The sequence below is a fragment of the Pagrus pagrus genome, assembly GCF_965226575.1.
Source record: "Pagrus pagrus genome assembly, chromosome: 14".
In the NCBI taxonomy this organism is placed as follows: Eukaryota; Metazoa; Chordata; class Actinopteri; order Spariformes; family Sparidae; genus Pagrus; species Pagrus pagrus.
In genome coordinates, this window is record NC_140198.1 from 13,244,322 (window position 1) to 13,270,997 (window position 26,676).

The 26,676-nt window shown below is 43.0% G+C and overlaps 1 protein-coding gene across 1 annotated transcript in view; it reads left to right on the forward strand.

Moving 5' to 3' along the window:
- The window catches only part of rtn4rl1a (reticulon 4 receptor-like 1a), a 97,506-nt gene extending 71,329 nt beyond the window's left edge, over positions 1-26,177 (forward strand). The window contains exons 2-3 of the mRNA XM_084374657.1: positions 20,270-20,724; positions 22,598-26,177. Coding sequence (XP_084230783.1) covers positions 20,270-20,724; positions 22,598-23,488 — 1,346 coding nt within the window. The 3' untranslated portion in view covers positions 23,489-26,177. The remainder of the gene's footprint in view (positions 1-20,269; positions 20,725-22,597) is intronic.
- Positions 26,178-26,676: the final 499 nt, after the last annotated feature.

The following is a 26,676-nucleotide window of genomic DNA, read 5'->3' on the forward strand; positions in this document are numbered from 1 at the left end:
CGTGGATGTTTTATAAAGGCCAACCGGAGAGAGACAGATAATACACCGCACTACAGGTAACAAATCCCTGTGCAGTGAATATATTGAGCGGAGAAATCTATGGAGTTAAAGAAGTGGACAAAATGGCTTCAAAATCCAATTTCCCAAACCTGCTCTACATTCAGCAGGGAATGCTATTTTTTTCTCACTGCAGCATAAGTAAAATAAAATTGACAGGACATTCAAGGAGCATCTCACTTTGAGTGTGTTTTTTTTTCTATTTCTACCTATTTCCAGGCACATGCGTCACACTGTACGCCTGTGATTCAGGTCATATGGAATATTGAATCAATTTTTAATATGACTGTGTTTGTGTATTCAGATGCACACTGATGAATTCATTCATGTCTCACCCCACATCGGTGTGTTTCTGTACACATACGTGTCTGTAAGTCAATACATGTAAATAAATGTATTTCTGGGAATTTGTGTGTGTGTGTGTGTGTGTGTGTGTATTGTTGCGTGTGTTCCCCTATTCTCAGCTCTGCAAATGCTCATTTATGGTTTTCCAAACGTTTGTTTTTTTAATCTACTTCACTTCAAAGGGGCACATGGAGAGCTGGGGGCATTCTAGCATATGGGCTCTAATTGAAGGAGAGACAGACAAACAGAGAGATAAAGAGAAAGAGAGAGAGAGCGAAAGAGAAAGTGTGTGTGTGTGTGTGTGTGTGTGTGTGTGTGTAAGGGGTGGGGAAGGTGCTGGCATACAATCGACCTCAGTGCAGTGAGACACTTTACCATCATGCAAAAACCCTGCAGCAGAGAGCAATTGTAACAACCCTCCATCTACGTGTGTGTGTATGTGTGTGTCCGTGTGTGTGTGTGTGTGTCTCCAGGGCTGCCATAAGCTGGCAGAAGAAAGTGGCATTTCTAAGATGCATAAGCACACACATAAACACACGCAGACTAATGTTACTGGCAGTGCCCACCAGCCCTCTGCTAGATGGAGGGAAAATGTCACCCAGCTCTGTTTCCAGCGCTCTCTCCTACACACACACAGACATCTACATTAGCTCTGGTTCCTGTATCATTTCTCACGCATCCTGCACACAAGGACAGGGCATAGTTTAAAATCTTCTGATACCGATGCCAATACGATAGCAGAGTTTTGGAATCAATACCAAAAACATACTTTTTTCCCCATATATCCTACTGTGAGAAATATTATTATTTGGCAACTATGCCGGGAGAAAATACCAAATAAATATGTCCACATACATTTGAAAATACTTTTTCCCCCTCGTGTTTCTTGACCACACTTGGACAGCGACTAATAATCATTCTCATTTCATCTCAATTAGCTCTTCTTTTTTTTTTTTTTTGCCTTAAAATGAGGAAAAGAAATGGCTAATAAAATTTCCCAGAGCCTTTAGGCAACTTATTCAAACCGCTTGTTTTGTCCAACCAACCCAGAAAGCATTCAGTTCATCATCATATATGACAAAGAAAAGGAACAAGTCCTTACATGTGAGAAGTAGAAAATGATTATCGTTTGTTAAAATAGTTGCACAATAATCACTGTATAAAGTAATCGTTTAAAGCTCTGCTGCACACTAAGCTGCCCCAGAGCGTTGAGATATAAAAACTCAGGCCTTTAGTTTTTAGCTCAAACATGGAAACAGATGCTCTGAAATATGACGATGGCACCCAGTAGGGGCTGTGTGTCAGCAAAGTTAAAAAGCCAACTTTCTGTCGCCTCTAACTTTCTGTGTGATCACTCATTTTAAATGTCATTATGGCTGATTACACGGTGCAGCCGCTGTCATTCATTTCTAATTATGAAACAGAGCTTTGATTGATGTCTTAGTGCAGGAGAACAGCAAATACTGGCGGCCTGGTTGTTAACAGGTAGTAATTATGAGAACAACTGCATCGTGAGTTCAACCGTGTTGAAACAGTGCAGGTGGTCACAGAGAGCAGGAGGGGACAGACTGGAGGTTTAACCTGTGATGCGAAGCTTTGTTGTCTGCAAACCTCCGAAACAAGAGAAACAAATGGAGTAACTCACAATATGATACTATCACGATACGCTGACCCCGACCCCAGCGATACTGAATCCCAACTCCCAACTTGCAGCTTGCTCAGCGGCTTAAGCTTCAGTCTCACTACTTCACCCCTTTAGCATCCGTTTTGCACATGAAGGGCTCCGTGTTAGGTTTAAGAATAAATGCTCCGTGGTTAGGTTTAGGCACCTAAACTACAAAACATCCTGCTTTGTGTTGAAATAATGTTCAATGTATTTTAGCCACCTAAAACAAGGCCCAACTAAAAATATGAATATAATATGTTTCCGGAGCTTTACATTGCCGTCAGACAGCCCTTTCCTTTGGCCCTACATTCCTTCAACCGTACAACGTCCGTACTCCTACGCACAAGTGCAGTAGGGCCTGTCGCGCACTGTACTGTGTCACAGATCAGCTGTTTGGGTCAGACTTTCAGCAGCTGTCTGATGGCAATGATCACAATGTAGTGTACACTTAAATGGATATATATATTTTTAGGTGGGCCTTCTTTCGGGTGGTTAAAATATGTCTCCCTGCTGGTACCGTTTACAGTGCTACGCGCCGCTTCTCCACACAGGGGGAGAGCTGACGGTCATCTACTTCAGGTAACACACTGACTAGGGACTTCATACAACCACACATCCAACGACCCAAACTATCCCTTTAAGTTAGCCGACTAAGCTAACGCAACATAACTGACAAAGTGTGTGGACACTTGATCACAAACAGCTCGTGCACCGAGGTCTACCAGGTGACAAGTCTGTGTATGACCTACCCAACCACACCAACCTCCCCCTGATTTGGACGTATCTTGCTCTTTCTACTACTTCACTAGAGAGGCGCTTTCAGAAGTGATGCCAGAGGGGTAACTACGGTGTCAAACTTACAAGTGTGGAGCCACTGACCAGGCTGCTGTGTTTGACGATCGATATTTGGCGCCACTGTATCAATAACGTATCACAAGAAGTACGTCCTCATAGACGTATAGACCAGAAACCTCCCCCTCACACACACTCGGCTATCAGTCGCCACTAATTCCCTCTGTCACGCACACATCATCACAGCACCCAGTTTTAGAAAAAATCATTAATTGCAGCACTTCACAAATGAAGAATTCAGAGCCAGAACACATGGGTCATACCTAATTCATACACATTTGGGAGGTGGAGGAGTAGTAGCCTAGTGTGGGAGGAGGAAGATGAGGAGGAGGAATGGAGGAGTGGAAGAGAAGGGGGTCAGAGGAAGGTGGTACAAAGCGGGTGAGAAATTGAGAGGATTATGTAGCCAAGGTGAAGGTGGATTGAGTGGATGGACATAGTGAGGTGCGAAGGAGGATGGAGTCGGGGATATGCATTCATAATTCATTTCCAGCTGATGTGTGTGCTTACGTGTGAGCTTTCGGTGTGATGTACAGTTCATGTGTGTGCGTGGGACGGCATGTGTTCGTGGCAGCAAAAATGTGTTCCTCATGCTAGCTTCTTAGTATATACATGTGGGTATAGTGTTGTGTGTGTGTCTCCACGTGTTATTCCCCAGCGTGGCGATGTGTGTACTTGCATGTGGGTGTTCTCATGTGTGCCAGCGAACGCATGATTTTCTTTTTTTTCTGTGTTCTTCAACAGGCGCTCACATGTGTGTGTGTTTGTGTACGACGTGTGCGGCCTTGAGAATAAAAAAAATCAAAAACATTTATAGAGTTGTGATGAGTGCCGTTGCCCTCCGTGCTGAAAAAAGATCAGGGACACGCGCGCTTCTCAGTCTCGCTGTCGTTCCTCGCCTCAGGTGAAGGAGAGAATGGAGTCACACTGCCTGGAATAAAATATTTTAGTTTAATTCAAAATCCTGAATCACAAAGACGTCTTTTGTTGGAGAATCCTTGTCCTTGTGTGTGTGTGTATGTGTGTGTGGTGTGTAAAAGAAGATGAAAATACTCCTGGAATGAAGAGAGGCAGAAAAAGGGAAGGTTCAAGGGAAGCTTACGTGACCTGAGTTTAGCCTCGTAGGCAGCCCTCACTACAAGGACACATTGAACCTGGTGGAACCAAACCCAGTCATGACCCAACTCTGACCTACCAACGTTTCTCTCTTATGTGTAGAGCCATTTAAACATCTGAACTCCCCCAGCTTGCGGTGCTTAAAAGCACCAAAAAAATAGATTTAAAAAGCTCAGCAGCAATGTCTCTTCATAGAAACCATGACCTGGATACTCAAGCAAATCCACATGTAGGAAAAACTTTCTTTCTGCCAAACTATACCCAACAAACAAAAGTGCATCTACTCATGGAAGAGGGGCTCATGCTCCTACACGTTCCTACATGAAACTGTTCACAACAAGGTCTGCGGATTATTTTGAGTAAGCAGGTCAAGCTTTTTTGGCACTTTGAGAACCACAAGTTGCGAGCCGTGTAGTTGCATTCAATTTGAGAGAAGGCAGACATCTCTTCGGCCGAAGTCTCCGAAACAATCTAGATGGATAAATAGCAGGGCAGGTACGTTTTTGGTTGACTGTCCCTTTAAACGAGTCTTTTCACAAAAATAAGGCGGAATATTTTCGCATTTCTCCCTTGTGCGAATTCCAGCCATGCACACAATGTTAGTTTAATTTGGCAAAGCCTTGATATTTTTTTACCGCTAAACCTCTGCTGCCACTCCAGATACAATGGAGGTGAATCGAATTCCGCTTTGAGATGTTCAAAGCGCGGAAAAATGACATCTGAAAACCTCAGCAGTGACACGTCTTTCCAGAAACAGTGTCCCAGTTACCCCAGATAATACACAGACCTCTCCGTGAACTGTTTTCATTCAAACTACTTTCCACTGAAACAAGTAGTGACAATGAGCTGAGAGCTCCTACAATCAATTGCGAGTTGAGAGAAACAGCAAACAAGGGAGCATAAGAATGTGGAGACAAGGCCAGGAAAAAAAAAGACCGAAGGGGAAAAGCACAGGAATAATTTAGAGCAGGAAGTCAATGAACAAAAGAGAGTAAAAAGGGGAATAAAGACAAATGATGATTCAATTATGGAGACGGGGTGTGGGAATATTCACTGTCAAGAAATCTCAAGCATAGCCTGAATGATGTGTACTGATTCCATGACACATCAGACTGATTTGCACCAATTCAGACGTCAATGCGATCCAGTGCTTTCCTGATGAGAAAAACAAATCAAATACATGACACACTCCAACAGTACATCTTCTGGCCCTTTTCTGAACCTTGTGTCTTTCGAGGCAAACTCAAAGGAGACCTTTCCTTCAAGTTTTTATATAGATTCTTGTGCACGTAAAAGATCTTGAGAGTTAAAAAGGTCAAAGTCTGCACCAACAGACGCTCCTCTCTCCCAAAGAAAGCTCCTGAAACATCTCGTCAGTAGTCCCACCTTTGATTCCGTGACATTGTGACATCACACTAAGTCTCAGTGTCACACATTTGCATTATTTATGCCTAGTGGCTTGGCACGTAACAATTGATTTAGCTCAGCTGCTCTGTTAGCGGTGCAGGGTCAGGCATGTGTGAGCTGACCAATCAGAGCAGACTGGGTATTCAGGAGGGCGGGCCTTAAAGAGACACGAGCTGAAATTGAGCATCACAGCATCTAAATCTATTCTAGTAGTAACCCAAAATAAAATTATGAACCTGAAAATGAGCATAATATGTCTCCTTTAAATACAGATGGCATGATATGTTCCAGAGAGTATATAACAGTCTCTTGTTCAAGATTTTCATGTCCCTTGAATCCATACTTTCTCATTTGCCCTTTAAGTCTTGAACACATTTCACCACTTCAACTCTTATCCTATTACCTGTATGGATGAGACCTTCATGGACATTACGCTTGACATTTTAGAGACAAAACCATTAATTACAGAGAAAATAATCAATTCTTCAATCAACTGGAGCTCTAACAACAACATCCTTTAAAACCTCTCTCTTGATGCTGTTTATGTAAACCTATATTTATACTACGGAGAGTGTGCCTATGTGTATGTATATGAAGCACATACTGTTGTTTTTGGCTTTGAATCCGTCTCACACCGCACTACAGAGAAGTTATTTTCAGAACGAATCTCAGGTTAGTTTATTTTTAGAAGTAACAGATTTCGAAACGTGTCAATGCCAGTTTGTCTTTTGCTATTTTTAATCTGTTTTCTGTTGCTCTCTTTCTGTTGCTGAAGTCACGATTCAGGTCAGCGATAAAACACAGAAGATCCTCCGCCCAAAAAGGAGAAGAATCCTTATTAAACACACACAATCCCATCAATCAGACTTTAGGCAAGACCTTAATTTGAGGCATACTTTCACCTTTACGTACCCAAACCTCCACTGTTGCTGATGATCGGCTAAGTAGGCCAAACAAAACATCGTCCCTCACAAATAAGCAGTGCATAAAAACGTATTGATTTTCAGTTACTGTGGTTTCCAGAATCTTCTCAAACAGGAACACTCGCGGCTTCTCCTCAACGCAGTTAAAAGCCCTACTTCTGTGCTGCCTCCTCATACATCCAAAGTGAAGTAGCATATCTCAGTGATTTAATGACAGCCGGGATTGTTTTGAACACAGTGAGCATATAGCTCAACAGCAGAGAGGATGATTGTACTGTAGGAGTGCTTTGAAAGCTTTCTGTGAGTGATTTGGTTTGTTTAAAGACATTATCATGCTGCCACTGAGTCATCGCTGGAGTCCATTGTAACTTCGGCGAATCCAAGCTGTACAGTTGCTGTCCTCAGTGGAGGCAACTTCAGGGGCACTTTTTTCAATCCTATACTTTGTGAGTATTTTTATACTCGAGGCAGACTTTCAGTGCCAGTGGCTCGTTGGATATGAAAGAGGGAAAAAAAATCAAGTGATAAACAGAATCCAATCTTACAGGAAAGACAGAGGGATCAACGCAAACACACTAGAAAGCTGAAGAAGGGCATGGCGAGACATTACCAAATGATTCTAACCTTCACGGGAGCCGAATGGCATGACTGATGTTGGAGTTTAACCAGCAACCTTCAGATTAGCCAGATCTGAAGACTGATCGAGAGCGTCTCACCGACATGCTCTTCTCGCTTCATCCATCTCTCTTTAGCTGATGTAGAAAAGCTGTGACACCTCCTCCTGTTCTCCCGTCATACATCCTTCCTCTCCCTTCCACTGCCCTTCTCATATTTCCTGACTGATGTCTCCTCTCTGCTATTTCTCTGTCATTTCCACCTGAATGTATTTTCCTCCAGCGGCACGGTGTGAAAAATGTCAACAAGAAGAGGCGGGCCGAAGGGGATGTGTAGCACTTTGCCATGCTAATATCATGCTAATGGTGTTGTGCAAACGGCTGAATTGCTGTCAGTTGAAAGCTATTAGAAACAGTTCAGTTTGACACTCTGGATTTAGATGGAAGGGGTTGATCTGGCAATTTCATTCCAGCGCAGTGTACTGTATATGTAGTTGTGCTCCCGAGTCATTAATCATTCTGTTGCTGTGGGCCTCACATTTGTCAGCTGCCGGATAACTCATTTTGGAACGAAACTGATCGCATCAAGCGCTGACACTTCTATAGTGTTTGAAATCATTCTCCATAGGGAGCTCGTTTAATGAGAGGACCTGATGCCGATCTCCCTCTCTTGTTTGGGCCAATCAGTCTGAAAAATGGCCAATGCCTGCCTGTGATTGGCTCAGTCAAAGGCAAGTGTGCCAGAGCAGCGTGTCATCCGATAAAACAGCCCCGATGACAGATGATCCCTCGGACATGTCACTGTGCCGAAATCGCTCACTTCACTTGTCATTCTGGATATTTTGGATTTGTAACCCTTCATCTCGCTCCCTTTTCTGCCTCCGTCCTCTTTTCTTCTCTCTTTTTTCTTGAATCCTTGCGTGTCTGATTTACAAGTGTAATCCCCGAGCATGACGGAAATTTCCCGCTCTGAGAGCCTCAAAAACAAATACTGTGGAACCAAGGTGCAAGAGCGCAGGCAGTCATTGCTATGAAAGATTTATGCAGTAATATGTCCTGATGTACTTTTAACAGTCTTTGTAATAGAGACAGATGGGAAACTAAACGAACAACAGGGAGTGGAGCAGAGGAGGGTGACAAAGGGTGATTCATACCTGCAGTGTAGAGTGCAGGGAATGATTTAGTCACAAGAAGGGGAAGAGAGATTTTCCTCATGCTGGGGGAATTGAACAAACAGCTATTAAGAGAAGAACCAGCTCGCCCCCATGCTGCACTTTCTCTTCCTCTTCTCATTGGCCTGTTGGACAATCTCATTTCTCGCCGCTCTCCACCGAGGATATCTGCCAAAGAGTGCTCCAGATCCAGTGATGGCAAGACACAGGAGGGCAGCCAGCGCCTCAGCCAAAACTACTGTGTGTGGATGTACACACACGCGCGCACGCAGCACACACTCATACACACCATCTCAGCTGACACAGATGCCTTCTGCTAGATCAGGGTCAGTCAGCTGTGAAATGCCTGTGATTGGTGTGTATTGTATTTGCCCCGTTGGGGGTACACATCTGTGTGTCAGTGTGTGTGTGTGTGCGCGTGTCACTTTGCAGCTGCATTCGTGCAACTGCAAACTTGTTTCAAACACTTTCTATGCACCCAAACTTTGTGTTTTCTGCCTTAAGACGACTCTGATCACTACAGTTTACATTAAGCTAGACTCTCTTTCAATGTGGCCTTAAAATGATATAGTGGACGAAAAAGCAAATATCACAACATTTTGACCAAATACCTCAACAGTATACCATCAATAAGTGGGTAAAGGCAAGTATAACAAGTAAAACAGCCTGATAAGTTAAAATTGTGTCACCTTACTGTAATGCACCAGGAAAAGCCAAAACTTAAGTCGTATCATGATGTAATGATATCCAAAATCTTATATAGTGTCAAATGATGATAATAATGTAATATCGTCATATTACCCAGCCCTACTAGCAGCTCAGATACTAAAACAAGATTATGGAATATTGCAATATTTGCAGTCATACCTGATATTTTTTACGATATCAAATATCAAACAGCTGTTAAGCATCTTATGGCTTTTATTTTGAAAGGAAAATGCATGCAGAGCTGTCATGGCAGCAGAGGCAGCGTACATCGATATTCGGGAGGTTACTACAGGTTAATTGGCCAGATTTAGCAGCATGCAAGCAGCGCGTTAACATACAGACATCGAGGCTCGCCAGCTTTGCAATATTTTGGTTCGGAGTGGGAGAAAATGAGAGAGCCAAGGGATTTGAATGAGGCAGCGTGTCGTCCTTGCTCTGAGCAGTTGTTAACAGGGCAACCCCCCAAATTTGCAGTCTCACCTCGGAGTCCACCACCTTACACAGTTAGCCAAGCAAGGATAATATCGTCTATTGCAATATTTGGGCGGGACAATGTCGTGCAGTCCCAAACCTTCTTCGATTCATAGTTTTAATCTGGATTTTTTCCAGTTTTCAATGATTTAATGATCAAAATCATGCCTTCCAAGTACAGCGTGTGCTGTGTTGGTTTAAGACTGCGTGGGTCTTAGCCTCCCGTGTACTTGCGTGCCTGAATGAGTGATTTGTTAATGCCTGAGGAGGAGGTGCCACGCCTCCTCATCGAAGCTGGAACATGGCCCCCCGTTTCCCATTGACACATGTCACCCTGTCGGTCTGTGTTATCATCGTGGTGGGGCAGGACGACACAGAGGGCAGCATCAGCGGCACTGTACTCCCGCTCACATCTTTCCTCCACTAATAGGCAGGAGTTAAATAGGGAAAGCTGTGACCTGCATCATCTGATTATGCATGGGCAGAGTGTGTGTGTGTGTGTGTGTGTGTATGGCAGGGAGGGGTGGGCAAAGTTTTTCTGAGTATAATTAGAGCTTGATTAGTGTTGAGATAAGCTTAGCCTTTCAAATGACCCAATTACTGCATGCAAAGAGGGTAGAGGTTATTTTTGCATTTTCTCTCTCACTCTCTCTTTCTCAGTGTCTCTGCCTCACTGTCTCCAAAACACACACACACTGACGTATGCACCCACTCTGATCAGAGTAGAGTGTGCGTATTTTTTTAATGGGCCACTATGAACAGATGTAACACGCTGGGCCAGGGGCCGAAGGAGCTGATGGGGCCGGAGCAGAGAATCAGACCAGTGAGAGTGTCAGGCAGTGGAGGGAGAGACCACACAGGACCGGCGCTAATTATAAGATACCTCGAAAAATAGCTTTTCAAGCAGGCCTGCTCGGATTTGTTAAACAGGCGAGGTACCACTTAAGGTGCTTCATGATAATGAACATCGATTTTTCTCTCAACTTTAAGCACTTTGCTTCCCTGCTGGACAGAGGCAGACAACACCGCTGTGCTGGAGATCCTGAGGTTAAAGAGTCTGCAGGTTCCTATTATAATACAAAATCTCAGAGACTGTAACTGGTGGATTTGCATGCGTTAGTGTGTTAACAATAGGGATGAGTATCGTTAGGACTTTATTGATTCTACTACTCTTAGAAAGAATAAATTTAGGAGTTGAATGTTTTAAATATAACCGGAGAGCAGCAGCAGTAATGTTTACGACTCGCTATAAACTCAGTAGATATCTCTCGGGAAACAAGCCTTAAATGTCAATAATTTAAATGATACTCCTGGCATCACAAATACAGAGGGAGAGTCAGGACGAATGAAGAAGACAGACATCAATCAGTATCAGTCCTCCATGCTCTGCTGATATGATTCACTGCCTGCAGGTACCTTTGGTCGAAGCAGGAGGGGCTGGTTGGTCTCAGCCAGTAGCAGTTTTTAAGAGTTTGCCAAATTTTAAGATACCGGTCCAAACTAAGCTAATCAGTTAGACTACATACAAACAGCTTTCTTTTTATTGTACCGGTAGCTTTCTGTAATAGTTAGCTTTTAGCCAAGCTAGTCTGCAAGCTAAAAAGTGCAAGAACCATTAATACATTAAGATTTTCATTAATACGATATTTAATCATTTAGCCCCGGGGCCTGTCTTATACCAGGTCTTGTTATCCATCTGGATGCTTTTACACTCCATCCTCTCCATGCAGCCACTGATGGTATGGGCATCAGCTTTCTTGAGACTGGCAGTCAATCACAGTCAGCACTCTGTTGCCGTCTATATGACACTGCACAGTCACAAGCAAGGACAATTTGAAAACTTTGATGGTGTGTTCAAGGACACTTCAGTCAGCTGTTGAAAACCCTTGTATTCTGTCATCATGTTTTCATAAAAAATAGGACCTAGAAGACAGCGGACAGAAAGGACGCCAAGAAAGGATCAAATCTGTTTGTTTCTAAATCAAAGGCGTTATTAATAAATTAGGTTTCCAAGTTGATATTCATGGTGTAGTGAATGTAAACCACCATTTGGGTTTGTTAGGCTTTCATTTGTATATAATTACCTGAAAATAAGAGTTATTGTTTTCGTTACTTAGAATGAGCCTTTTATGTATATCTACAGAGGAGATTGTCTTCCATATAGTCTGACATGTTTTTACAGTATAGACAAACCAAACGCTGGCTCAAGAGAGGACACTTCAGTTAAGTGTTTAATATAAAGTATCAGATTAGCCGTCCAATCAAAAAGTTATACAAGTTTACTCTCAGAGAAAAACAGAAAACAGATGGATTATTTTTGCTACGTTTAGCTAAGCTAAAGCTGAGGACTCAAATGTGGACACAGTGGTAGCTTTATTTACAAAGCCGGCATGCAAAAAATCACAATGTAGGCAATAAATGGCTGGTGACATAAAAAGAAGTGAAAGGCAAGCAAAAACTGTGAATACAAAAGAAAGAACAAAAAGAACGTGACAGGTAACAAAACCTGGAACGCAGACTAATCGACACCAGGAGGGAAAGAGGAAACACAGAAATGACACCAAGATGAAAACAGACAAACCAACAAAGATTAAGGGGAAAAGAGAGGGTGAAATACAAGGGGGGGAAAGCGGGAAAGACAAAGACAGAAGGCGTAAAGCAAAACATGACACGTGAGGTGAGAACTTACAGAATAAAACAGGAAATAACCAAAACATTGGAATTTTTGCTTCAAACATAAGCAATTATTTAATTACCACAAAATGTGTAAAAAAAAAAAACAAACCTCTAAAACACACGATTTCTAGTTAATGAGATAAATAATTTCTTGTCTCTATTCCTTTTACTGCCTGACTTCATGAATACGTAAAGTGAAAACATTTCCAAGGCGTGTCCCACATTGCATAATGAAGAAGACATGACTGAAACATAGAAACTGAAATAAAAGTATTCTGATGGATCTGGGTGCTCAAACGCTTTCTGGGTCTGCAATATTTTTGTTCTGCGATGCAGCAGTCAGACGGGATCAAGGATCAGGACAGGGTTGTGGCTACTATCATGTCTGTTTCAAGAAATCAATCTTTACTCCCACTCTGCCCCCGTCAGCCAGCGATTTGCTTGTGAGCTTTGTTAGATTTTTTGTGTTTGGGGTCACAAAAGTGGGACTTGAAACCAAAGAAACTTTAAAGTAGTAATTCCTAGGCCACAGAGGATCAGTGGTGCAGAGCCGGCGATATTGACCTGATTTGTCTCCAGTATGAAGATGGATGTAATGGTTATGTACTATATTACATGAGAGGGGAGGATTATATAGTGCCGAGATATTTCAGCTGTGTCTTTGAGGCAATGACGCCATTTAAATCTCTCATTAACTCTGCCAGAGATTTATCACCATTTGAATGAGCAACGCTAAATGATCTTTGGGATTATGCTAAGCTAAATCAACCACCAACAAGAGGGGAGCAGCATCTATATCGAGTGTCTGAGCGAGCCGTCGTCCCTCCTGCACCCTTTCTCACTCTCCTCGCCGTTTTTGTCAAATCCACTCTTATTCCTCTCCTCTTTCACTCGCTGTGTTCCTCTGGCTTTCTAAAATGTATCTTATTTTTCTCTGGTTCAATCCTGCCACTGCTTCTTAATTAAGGTTGATTATCTGTGTCTGTATGTGGGTGTATGCGCCTGCGGCCTGCGTGCACAAGTGTGTGTGTGCGTGTGTGTCTGTGTGTGTGCACCTGGATGCACGAGAGAATGCATGTGTTTGAGCGTGACGAGATGTTTTCTTTTTCCATGTGAGTACGCATGTGTGTTATGTGGAATCAATTTCCGAGTGCTTATCTGACTCACCTCACAGAAGGTCACAGAATTAGTCGGCAATTCATCGGAAGTCACAGTTGTGCGCTGTGCCGAGCAGACAGACATTTACACACCTACCTATATAATGGTCTACGCTTCGCACTAGATCCCTGTCATCCACATCATCCTTTTTTAGCTTCAGTCTCACTCGCTCTGCTCTCTTTCCCTCCCACACCGCCACGCTGTGCCGCTCTCCCCTTGCCTCTGCTTTCATGTTTTAAGAGCTCCTCTTTCCCTTTGAGTATGATATTGCCCATTCCTCCCCCTCCCCTGCTCTCCTCCTCTCCTTTACCCCCAAACACTCCCCCTCACATTCCCCACTTTCCCCTTATGTTTGCCGAAATGAGTGGCAGGTGTCTCCTCCGGATGCCGAGTCGTAGTCGGGAGGCGGTCGTGATGATGGCCTGACAGGCAGCGTGCGTACGTGACCGTGTGTGTGTTTGTCTTTCCTTTGCGGTGTGTTTTTGCGTGCACATCATGGCTGGTGTGGAGCGATGGGAGAGAGGCGGAAGAGCGAGATGGCTGTTGTAATTGAACCCTGGCTGTGCTTGATGAAGCTCTCAGCAAATATCTAACTGGGAAGCGAAGATTAGTGAATTTAGACAAACAACCAGCGGGAAACGGACTCAGAGGCTGAGAGGGCAAGAGAGAGAATGAGAGAGGGAGAGGTTTGATTAAAAAGGCATCACTTGCTGAAACGGACGATTGATGGCATAAAGTGGAAGCCATGCGGTCGTGTACTAACCCCGGGGACAAAAGGACATGGTCCATGTGATTATGATCAAATCGAGCTGGAATATGAAAAGCCAAATGTCTTCGACTGTTTGCTAGAGTTTGCTTTCTGAGAGTAGAATTACACCATGTGGCCACAAGTATGTGGACACCACAGAGCCTCAGCCCCGGGGTCGTGTTGCATCCATTTTGCACAGTCTGTTTGTTACATTGACTACGCCCCAACTTATTGTTCTCTATTCAAAATGGCATGGAGCACTACAGGCTACCAGTCTGTTTACAAGACAAACTGAGTAGCCTCAGGTTAAAACAACAGAAAGTGTACGATGTACATTCAGAGAGAACTGAATAGCAATCTCAATGCCATGAAAGTAGAAGGAAACCTAATCTAACATTTCAACATATTTGCAGGTTACATTTCTCAAATCAAATCAAATTATCTGCCGTGATTAATACGTTTTAGGGCTTTTATATAACTGTATGTTAATTTGCCTTTTATTATTTAAATCTTTATGAAATTATCAAATGTGAAACAATACTTTTAAATGTTTTTTATGCTAGCCAATTATGGGACCGCCTTTCTTTGCCAGTGGCATCTCCTTGACTTGATGTCATTGAAAATGAGGGTCACCTCTCGATGATCTCTCGACTAGAAATAAAGGTTCATTGAGTGATTGACTGATTGACTGAGTGAATGATTGATTGATATAGTCTATATTTCATGATTAATTCTCTGCAGAGCTGATCACTAAACTGTCCTTGGCGGTCTGAAAGGTTTAAACCTCTCAACCTTTAATGCCATCTGTAATAGGCTGATATCATTATATGTTGGCCTATGTAGTTTTTGACTGGGATGTTTTTTTTTCATGGTTTTGTTTGCTTTGTTCTGAAAAGGAACATCGTAGTGCTTCAACACACTGTGACATTTCATAGCTGCTGTGAAATGAGGAGAGTGGAAGCCAGTAAGCTAGGCTGCCTAGCATCAACTCAAAAAGAGGGAGATAATTAGCCTAGCTTTCTACAGTTAGCACTCACTCTGCTTTTGGCTCTCACACACTCAGTGCTGTGTTTGACGTGCATCAAGCAAGGGAGGGGTTAGCCTTAGCTACCTAGCTAGTTCTTTCATGTGTGCAGGCTAACACAGATATTGGACCAATCAAATTAGAGTGCCAACATCATCAGGGGGCTCGTATACTTTACCAAGGCAATTTAATTTTGACTGAAAAGTCACACTTTAAGACAAACAAAGAATATTTATGCTGACGTTTGCCCAGTTTCTTTGAGGTCCAGGCCTACACAGATCCCTGACCTCTGTGACCTCAACACAATCCAGCCCCTTTGGGAATAACGACCTTAACAAAGGTCTTTGATTTCAGAAATGCAAGTCAGGTAAAAAAAAATGTGTAAAGCTTTTTCCAATGATTGGAGGCTTATTAGAAGATTATTAGTACTTCTTGTAGGGGCCATTTTAAGCCTGTATTACAGACAGTGAAGACGGCCTGTCTCCAGCTGGAAACTGTGGACACAGTGGTTCACAGTCAGCATCTGTCTGAGCTACGTAGCAGCAAAATGATGACTCTCGGTTTTGGAAAGGGATTATCAACAATTACATGCCATGTGGGTGTCCACATACGTATAAATTAATGTAGCATCTGTGAGGTTTACCGCAATTGCTCAGGTATTTTATGCATGTTAGATGAACAGTAGAGAAAATATTTCTCATTTTTAATTGCTCCCTTTTTTGCTTTTCCCACGGTCTCGTAATCAAATTTGGAAAGATTTAACACAAGCAAACCTAAGACAATTAAGCTGCAGCCCACATACTGCTCTCCATCTTTGTTGAGCAGCGCACCTGGCTGACAGAACCACTCGAAAATATTTCAATCTTAAGAAGGTGTTTGGTATCAAATGAGCTTTAAAACATTACGCCCCTTCACCAGTGACTCACACCAGGTATGAATTACTTAAATGGAAAACTCACCCTCATTCGTTATCCTATTTAACTGCCGTACGTGGGGAAATGCATCACGAAGAATTACTGGTAAAACAGATTTTTATGTATCTCGATGCTCCTCACTGGAAGTTGTTACAGGTTTCAGGCCTGGCTTAATGCCAGCTTGATGCCTTGGCTAATTGCTGTTTCGCAATTAGTTGTGAATTTATGTATTCCAGGCTGTGCTAGTGCTGCGGAGCAGAAGACAGAAAAATCTACAGTAGTAAATCCAAGGATGTGCTTCCTACTTGGAGTTAAGGTGTTTGAAAACATGTTTCTAACAAGCTACAGTATTAAGAACTTGTTTCTGATGCAGGATTGGAGATTTTGCTGCACCGGTGCCGAGAAGAGCTTATGAATTATCTAAATGCTCACACGTTTGAAACCTTGAACCGACAACCTTTTTTATATTGCCTCTTTTGCCGCCTTACTATCAAGTGAATAGATATAATTCCACATTTTACGAAGCAAATCATAAATAAATAGAAAAACCGGATGCTGGTGGGAGATTTTCTGCCCCTAGTGTCAAAGCCATATGGCAGTCAGCAGCTTTTCCATCTAATATCTTCACTTCCATCGCTCAATCTGTAAACTTTAAACACCCACGGCTAATCTGCAAGACGAGATCCACACACATCTGCCCGTACTGTCTTGTATGGGCTCACGTGTATATACGCGTACACTAATACTACACAATGAATAGCAGAAAGATTGAGGATGTAATTGGAAAGAATGAAAGAGGCAAAGAGGAGGAAGGAGGGAAATAAAGATTTAAAGCGGCGATGATGAAAATACAAAAAGAAAAAAAAATGAAAGACTGCAGGGGTAAACAGAAGGCAACGAGGAAGCAAAAGCGATTGGAAATGCAAACTAACGCTAGAAGCACTATCATAAGTACGTGTCAAGCAGACTTGTACTGTAGACAATTTGAATGTAGAAAAAAAATTAATGGGACCAGTGGGAACAACGCAATGGTGAATTTAACATTGTAAACTCAGACTAACAGCTGAGAAATCACATGTCATTTGCAAGGCAGTTGAGGTTTGAACAGACACTTCAAACTCATTTATTGAACGGTTTGGTCGCATGTAGAGCGCACTTTACCAAGAAATGAAGGCCTACAACGAAGAGCTTAATGCCACTGCCATGTCATTTTGAAAAATAAAAATCTTAAGGCTCAAATCATTGAATAAAACTCGAGAAAAAAGGTGTAAACAAGTTCAAGAAAATTCAGTCAAGTGTTGTCAAGTGATTCTCATTAAGAGGCACAAAAAGACACAAAGATACACACACGTTGACTTGCATGTACTTGAGTTCACCTTTTTACACACACACACACACACACACACACACAAGAGAAAATAGCAGCTTTATACCTAATTAACACAGACCCAGCAGGCGGGGCAGAGCAGCGCATGAAGATAAAGCTGTGGAGGAAGAGGAGTGTAAACGTTGTGGAGATAGGAGGCAGAGAAGCATGAAGCAAAGGGCAACGCAGATGAACAGATAAAGCAGAGGAGTAGAGAAGAGGAGGAAAGAACAGAGAGATAAAATCACTTTGATACCCCGAGGAACTGAATACACACTGTATGTTCCAGCTTATAACAATAGCGTCTGACCAATCAAACCCATGGGCTGACTGAGAGCGAGAGAAAAAAAAAAAAGGCAGTGTGAAACAGATAACAGTCAGAGGAAGAGGACGGGGGGAGAGGGTTGCACATGTGAAATGCTGCAAAGGAGTCCTCAGCATGAAGCATCAATAATAAATGTGAATTGATCACTGTTTAATATTTATTATTCAACCCCCCTCCAACACTACATCAATACAAACACATGTCACATGGCCAAACTGTTTAAATCAAAAGATCTCGTCAGGCAGAATGAAAATGTGTATAAAATGGTGCTTTATTTGATGTAAGAGTTGAAAATCATATATTTTACCTTGTATGACACAGCTACAAATACTTATTATAGTTGTCAGTGTGACTCCGAGTGTTCATTAGCTGGTAGTTTATGATTTAAGTTTCTACACTGGTTACTTATCAACATTAAAAGACAAAATGAAGCTCAATAAAATAATTACTTTTGATTGATTTATTACCATAAAGTCGTTGCAATCTAAACAACTAAGATAACAAGATTCAAGAGTCCACAGCCGTGCTAATGACTCTGGGAGACTGTGCAGCGATAGTCAGAAGGGTGGAAGGAGGCAGGCAAATGTTGGCAGCAGTGTTTCAACTCGCTGTCCGAGAGAAGAGAGGACAAGAATACGCAGCTTTTACAGGTGTAAAGTGGAAAATGAGTATGGAAACTGAATCATAATGTATCGACATGTTGATATTTTTTGACAACACTACATGGTTATGTTTATGGAAATGTTACCACACTGAGGCTAAGGGTGAAATTTAAATTATTTATTTAAAATGTAGTAATAATATTTCACCAGTCAACAAACTGCTAACGAAGAGTCACAGGTTTTAGAAGGGTGCTTGACAAAAACACTTGAGTTTCCTCACCTGCAAAGCCCACGCTTTGTCAGTGGGACTCTGGGTTTTTTTTTGCTTGTTTGTTCCTCTTGGGACAGGCGCAGGAGGCTCACAAGTAGAGAGTAAAGAGTGGAGAGAAAAAAGCGCTCTGGGAATCATGTTTTTGATTTCAATAATTGAAAGTCAGCATTTTGATAACATTTTTTATTTAGAAGTGAGGTTTTGACCCCTCTAATCTGGACCATCCACAGAGCCACACCACCACTTCTGCTAATATAATGAACAATCGTTCCTTCGACATAAGCTTACAATAGAAGGTTGGAAATAATGACAACAATAAGTGAAAAAATAGAGAACAGAGAAAGTTTTTTTTCCAAAGAGGATTGCACAGCATTGATTTGTTGTTATTGCAACAGGACAGAAGATGGGCTGCTGTGACAACAGCTGTTGTGTTTCTGTCTGCTTTTTTTTTTCTTTGGTCTTTTTGTGGATGAAAAGGTCAGCCTTGTCAAATACAAGAGACACACTGCTCACACAATATGTTTCAGATAAAATGTAACCTATATAGGAAGACATAGGGAGCACAAGGACACACAAACACACTGTGGTACCTTTGTGCACAGGGTTATGTAAGTGTACAGACCTATACAAACATATGTGTACCGCACAGGATAATACGGATCTGTCCTCTGCTGACATTCCAGAACATGTTGTTCTTTACAGAGCAGCAGTGTCCTGGTCAACCTGACATCTGTCCATCACATCTGTCCAAGTCACTGACACAGACACACACACACACACACACACACACACACACACACACACACACACACACACACACACACAGACAAGGTTGGACACATGTCTGCACATGATGTTCATATTGTATCTCCCTGTTTGGAAATGACTCCCTGGATCAGCACGTCTCCACCCTCATCTCTTTTTCCTCTCCGGGCCCACAATACATCAAACACTGGAATGATCCAAGGGGGGAAAAAAAAAAAAAATCAAATGAATAAGGATTGAGACGAGGGGGAATCTGAAATAAAAAGTAATATCCACTTCACAGGCATGCTGCAGATGATTCCCGCTTCATCCTACACCTTCTCTCCCTCCCTCTATCCCTCTTCCTGTGTTTGCCTTATGTGGGAATGTACGGCGCGGCGCGTGTTCACTTGTAAGCAGGAGAAGCATCGATTTTCTGTCGCCTTTAGAGGATAACCAAAGGAAATAACACTGTGCGGTGTGTGATAGCATGCTGTGTGTGTCTGTGTGTGCCGTATCATCCAGATCGGCACGCGGAACACATAAATACAAAAGTGCGTACCTCTGTGACAATCATACTACAGCACAATAAAAAGGCCGCACACACTCCGTGTGGTGTTTGTACACCTGAGCAGTGTTTTTACGTGTCTTTGTGTGGTGGTGAGGGGGCCCCTTCGGTATTAAGGATTTTCAAGGTTTTTGCAAAATGTGGAGAAACAAAAGGTCCCCTGAGTTTAGATTTTGAAACAGTTTAAGATGAAGATAACTCTGAAGGTTAAGGTTGAGGGTAAACAGTTCAGCAATGAAGACGTGCGAGGAGAATGGGCCTCCCGAAACAATGAACGAATGTTTGTGTGCATTCGTGTGTGTGTGTTTGTACTAGATTTGTGTCGGTGTTGTAATTCGTCTGCACTGAACCGTGCCTATTGTTGTCCTTGTAAACTGAGAGCAATGAGTTTTTCATTTAAGATGCGACTGATAACAGGAGCTCTGCTGTATGAATTCAATTAATTCTGCTTGTCTGTCTCTCACGCTCTCTTTCCCTCCATCTCTTTGTATCACTGTTTTGATTTTCATCCACCTCTCCTCTCCTCTGCTCTCGTCCCTCAGGTTATGGCGGGGTGGAGTTACTCTTGGTGCTGTGTGGCCTGGATCTCTCCCTGCCCTGCCCTCGACACTGCATCTGCTACACTTCACCTAGCACCGTCTCCTGCCAAGCCCACAACTTCCATGCCGTGCCCGAGGGCATCCCGGCTCAGAGCGAGCGCGTCTTCCTGCAGAACAACAAGATCCAGCGGCTGCTCCGCGGCCACTTCTCGCCCACCACCACCATGTTGTGGCTTTACTCCAACAACATCTCCTACATACAACCGTCCACCTTCCACGGCTTTGATCGCCTGGAGGAGCTCGACCTTGGGGACAACCGGCACCTGAAGGCCGTCGCTTCAGACACCTTCCTGGGTCTGGGCAGGCTACATGCCCTGCACCTCTACCACTGTGGCCTGATCAGCCTGCCTCCAGGGATCTTTTCAGGCCTCAATAATCTTCAGTATCTCTACCTACAGGTACATGGATGATAGCCTCCTTTTATCTCTACTGTATATGGCATCTGCAGCCACAATCGCATTAGGGTGTAATCTGTCCGTCAGCCTGGCTCAGCACTTACTGCATATGAATTGGATGCTGATCAAATGTTAGCTGTTATCCTGAGTGCAGGGAAAATACTACAAAGCAGCCCTCACACCAAAGTAATCCACACTATAGCTTCTGTGGTCAACCACTGCAGGTTTGAAATCCCGGATGGAGTAAATCATTTCATTAATTACATGGTGGCTTCATGAGGAGAAAAGCTCCCATCCATATTATTGATTGGAAAATCAATGTATATTCATACAGAGTGAGTGGGGTAAAGGTTACAATTTGTATGTCATCTGTAACATCTACTCATCAGCTTGTCAAACATACAGAAAACCACATCTAGTTGTGAGTAGATCAAAATCATCGGCCATTGACCCCTTCCTTTCGCTGAGTTCCTGGCCTGAAACGCACCACTTCAAGGGCAAAGAAAATCATTTCGACCTCTCTGACACTGCTCAATAGCTTCTTCTAGCTACTGCCCTCTAGAAGCTGTACAGATCACTGAATTTCCAACCACCCAGTATCAAAATAACACCTACTTTGAATTCCTTGGCAGTCCAACTAGTTCCTGTATGCAATGGGACTTGTAAATGCAGTCTGTGTGATAAAGACATACCTATTCTGTTTGTTTATATGTGATGTTACTGGCTTCTTGTGTGATGTTAGAACTGAGCTGAAACCCATTAGGACGTACTGTTAACCACATTCACATGGCAGCCATTTTCCTCTGACTATGACAGTTAATTGTCTTGCTGTCTCTTCACCCAACCTCAGATATGTTCTTGTTAAGTCAATTATGTTATGTTACGTTATGTGACATCATGCTCACAGGAACACACATGTCTCTGTAATGTTCATTTGAATCCAACACAACAGTGTGGTCCAAGCACTTTAACAGTTAGTGCTTTGTGTGGCATGAAGAGGCTGACAAGACATGCCTGCCAGCCTGATTACATCCAGTGGATTTTAAGAACTTTTGTCCAAGATGTGTGATATTTCAGAATCAATTTACACCTTTGCTATTGTGTTATGTAATACAAACAGTAGCTAATGGGTTATCAAGTATGCAACACATCCTCAGACCTTAATGACTGAATAGGTGGATTGTCAGCGTTCCCAAAAACAACGTAACCATTGCAGCATACCAGCAAACCTTCATCATACGGTCGTAGTTGGATTAGATTTAGAAAAACTTTGTCGGCTGAGTTACAATACTACGTTGCTTCTGTAATCTGTTACAAACATACTTACGTTATCTAAGTATCTTACATTATGTTATGTACATGGCATAAATTCACTACATCAATAAGTTAAGAGAACTCACCGTTAACTTTAACTCTGGACACGAACATCTGTCTCCTGAATGAAAGTCTTGTGCTTATTCCCAACCATCCATCACAAACCTCCTCCCGACAGACTTTATAAACTTCTTCTCGTCACTTCCTCCTTTGCAGCTGTAATAATTACTACAGCCACAAGAGGTCACCGCCTAACAAACCTAAAAATGAATTGTAATACGCTGCTTTAATTTTTCACCCTAAATGGCTGTTTTTCTGATGAGGACAGGCTGCAGATATGATGTTTGACATGTGTGACATTATCCTTTTAACAAAAGCTTAAAGGCTTCCCACCTTGAGCATGATGTCAAAGGAAAATGGCGAATATAGTCTATTGCTGAAATCAATGCTACAATGGTCGTATAAAAGTTTTTCCTATAATAATATATCATGATACAGTGACTTAATGAAAATATTTTAACTTACTGTTTGTACCTTCTCTCCTTTCCCTTCATTCTGGCAGGACAACCAGTTAGAGTTCCTGGAGGACGATCTGTTCATCGACTTACTGAACCTCAGTCATCTCTTCCTGCATGGCAATCGATTATGGAGCCTTCGACAGAACACTTTCCGTGGTCTGGGGGTCTTGGACCGTCTGCTTCTCCACCAGAATCGAATCCAGTGGGTTGACCGGCAGGCTTTCCATGACCTGCGACGCCTCACCACCCTTTATCTGTTTAATAACTCCCTGACTGAGCTATCTGGTGGCAGCTTGACGCTTCTGCCAGCCCTGGAGTACCTACGACTTAACGACAACCCCTGGGAGTGTGACTGCAAGGCCCTATCACTTTGGGATTGGCTGCGGAGGTTCAGAGGCTCCACCTCCTCACTGATATGTGTTTCGCCCCCAGAGCTGGCAGGGAAAGACCTGAAAACGGTGAAGAAAGAGGAGTTGCCCAGTTGTGAGGGTCATGCACGTGGTGGCCAAGGTCGGGAGATGGAGCACGGAGAGTCTTTGAATCACCTGAATCGTCACAGAAACCATCACAACCACCATCAGCGGCCGTACTTGCCTCACGGGGACCAGTACAGCTTGCCGTCACCCTCGCCCCTGCCACGGCCACCTAAGGGAGGCCGCAGAAACTGTACCCGCCGGGGCCGCAAGACCAAAGGGGGGCTCAATGAGGTACAGGTACTGCGGGAGGATGGGGAGAAGGACTATAGTCCAGATGGAGGTAAATATGACCTGTCTGGTTCTGCAAGGAGGAAGAACAAGTGCATCCCCAGAACTTCTGTTGGCCCACCAAGCGGGGTCCAGAGAGCCAATAATAAAGCAGGGTCACACCTTGCAGATTATCTTTTCTGTTTACCGTCAGCCCTGCTGATGTCACTGATCTCTGTGATCATACGCTGAGACGGAAAATGTGCAGGAAATGAGACTTTTGTGCTGGTGATGCAACCTTTTGATTCATTCTCCTGAACCACCCTGACCTGGCTCTTTAAATGAGGCATGTGTGCATAACTGTGTGTGTACATGACTGTGTATAAACAACTATCAAATATCTACTGTTGAACTATCCCTGCGGTATTAAGGCAGGAATCTTTAACGAGTCATAATCTAAAAATGGAAGTCAGGGAAAACAATTCAGCCCATAGCTTTGATGATGTCACCAGGGGAAATAACAGGAAAACTTTACATTTGTCTCTGTGGCATCGATTGCTTAACTGAATTTATGTACTTACAAAAACTGTACAGCCACATAGAATAACAAGCCAGTCAATCATAGCACTGATAGCGAGAAGAGTGTGTGATATGGATCAAGCAGTTCAAGGCTCAGTCTCTATGTTTAGCCCCTTTGACATGATATTGCTCTCTCAACATCCTTCCATCTGTCATTCATGCTGAGACAAAGACAGTCACTCAACAGCACCTAAAGATCAAGACACAAAATACAGCAGAGACAAGTGGCAGTAAAATGAGTCATCGTTTGAGCATTAATAACTATAATCACTACACATCCACCAATAAAGTGGTTTTACTTACATGTCTTCACAGAAAGGTGAACCCACTTCAATGCACATCTGCGTCTTTTCAGTCGAAACTCTTAAAAAACACCACTGGAGTTGTGACACATCTATGTACCTGATAAGTCTTCAAATAGTCCTGTTGAAAGGTGTCTGTTGTCCTTGCAACCCATCAACTTAAAAGCCATTCAGAACTAACCTATCATAAGGGCCAACTAGTCACAGTCAGTGTAAATGAGCAGGTGAGTGAATGAGTTTCTGTGTTACTGTTTGTATGAGTGTCTCCACCAAAAAAAAAAAAAAAAAAAACTAAAGCCATGCGGGTAGAACGACACTAGATAGCAAGAGTGCCTAATGCGAGCCAGTGGCCTAAGAGGACAAATAATGGAGGTACGGTATGGCTTCATTCACACTTGGACCTCACTGGCTACAAAACAGAGGCCTCAACAAGCCTGAAAGGTCAACTCACGCAGGCCAAGGAAAAGCTGGGACCCGACTTTCTGACTCCCAGAAACTGTTATGCACTTTTTTTTTCTGAAATGCTGTGGAGGATAACAGAAAGACAATATACCCTTCATCATCACAGGAGGGTTTCGAATACTGGAAGGAGTACAGATGACCACCACAACACCGCGGTATATATCTCCTGCGATGGTATAATGAACTGCTGATACTGGAAAACAAAAGCAGTACAGAATCTGTGATGATCATCACAGGGCGAAGGGACTGACAAACTGCTACTGAATTTCTTTCTCTGTCCTCTCTGGTGTGTTTAGTGCGCTCCAAAACAGCTGGACTTGACACTCTGTAAGCCCTGATTGGAGAGTTGGATTTTTAATGCTGCTACGACTGAGAGGAGCCCTTTCCGAGGCTTTCTTCTTCAGGAAATAACAAGGACATAGAGGACTATGGGATACAGTGCCCTGAATGAACTGGAGCGGTTCAAGCACACACACCCCTAATAAAGCCCGATCACCTTCACAGCCTTCCTGGCCCCACTGCAAACAGATAACCCCTGTCAGACCCCAGAGCCGAGCACCACGGATGCTGTATAGGTTTTCTGAACTATTTCAGAATCATTCACCCAAAGTCTCAAGTGCTCAATTACAATAAGTGAAACCTGTACAGATGCACACGGGCCGTCCGGGTACCTTAACTAGCCAGTAATGCTAAAAAGCCTCTTCATTTCTTAAAGCATTACAAAGTCATGAATTTAAAAAGGAGCTGCCCTTGTATGCAAAGGACCAAGCTAAGAAGCTACAAATGCTGACAAAAAGCACAAAAAATTATTTGTTTGGTTTGCTGACAACCTAACGACGCGTGGTTTGGATGGGAATCCGAGAGCAGGGGGCTACATTTGTACCCTGCCTGTGTGTGTTTCCTGCCGAGCCCCGCCTTTTTCGTGTCTATCTATCTAAATGTTGGGGACGAACAGGAAGCCTGTCACTGGTGTCGTTCTCCCGACATGTAGGATTAGAGACCCCTACTGGTGAACTTGTTTGTGCTGCTGTGAACCCAGAGGTGATGTAAAATTGTGTCTGTTTATTCCTGTGAGGATGACTTTTTTTTTGTAAAATAAACAAAAAGCAACAAAAAAAAAGAAGAGAAAAGAAAGAAAGAAAGAAAGAAAGAAAGAAAGAAAGAAAGAAAAATGTAACTCTCTGTTATGTCTTGGTCGTTCCCTAAAAAATACAGGGAGCTCGGAGCTGGAACTTTTTTTTATTTCATATGATTACCATCATTATATTTTTTTTTTTCAGTTGTCTTTTTGTTTTGCTGACTCATTCAAGATAAACACTGCACTGCCCCCTCCTGCTCCCCCTCTATTCTTTTCTATCCTCCTCTTCATCCCTCTGTCTTTCCCTCCCTCCTCCTCGTCACCTCCCTACCTCTGTCTGCCTATTCTCCTCCTCTCTCTCAACCTTTTCCGCTCCCTTCCCTCCCTCTATCTCTCTATTCTTTTCCTCTCCTCTCTTCATTTGTGCAACACAAATGTTTTGTATGTGGTTATCAAACAATGCCAGACTCAAAAGCTGTTTATAAATAACATTAAACAGAAAGTGTCCTCAAATGGCTGAGGTGGTCTCTGTTTGCTTCCTTTTTGTTGTAGTGCATATGCACATCTGTCTGTGCGTGTATGTGTGTGTGAGTGTGGCTAATAGACAGACCTCCAGAATGGGCCCTGAGGCTGAATGATAAGGCAATGAAAGGAAAGGAAGAAATGGGTAAAAAGTAGAAAAAGGTAATGGAATAAGTGCACAAATTCATCTACTGCTGGGAGAGAAACACACCTACATTTAACCAGGGTATATTTTGGCCTCCTTCATGTCCTAGTTTCACTCATACACTCAGCAGCCTCTAATAAAATATGCATCAGAATGACTGTGAGCACACACACACACGCACACACAAGCTCACAAATACACACACCTGTCGAGCTGTATTAGCTGCGAGGGAGGTGTCTCGTGTCAGGTCAAGGTGAGGTCAAACAGAGCGCTCGCGTGTGCTCCGTCCACTTTGATCGTTTGCACAGTGTTCACATTTATGCATGTGGGTTTGCACGCTGCACTGAATTTG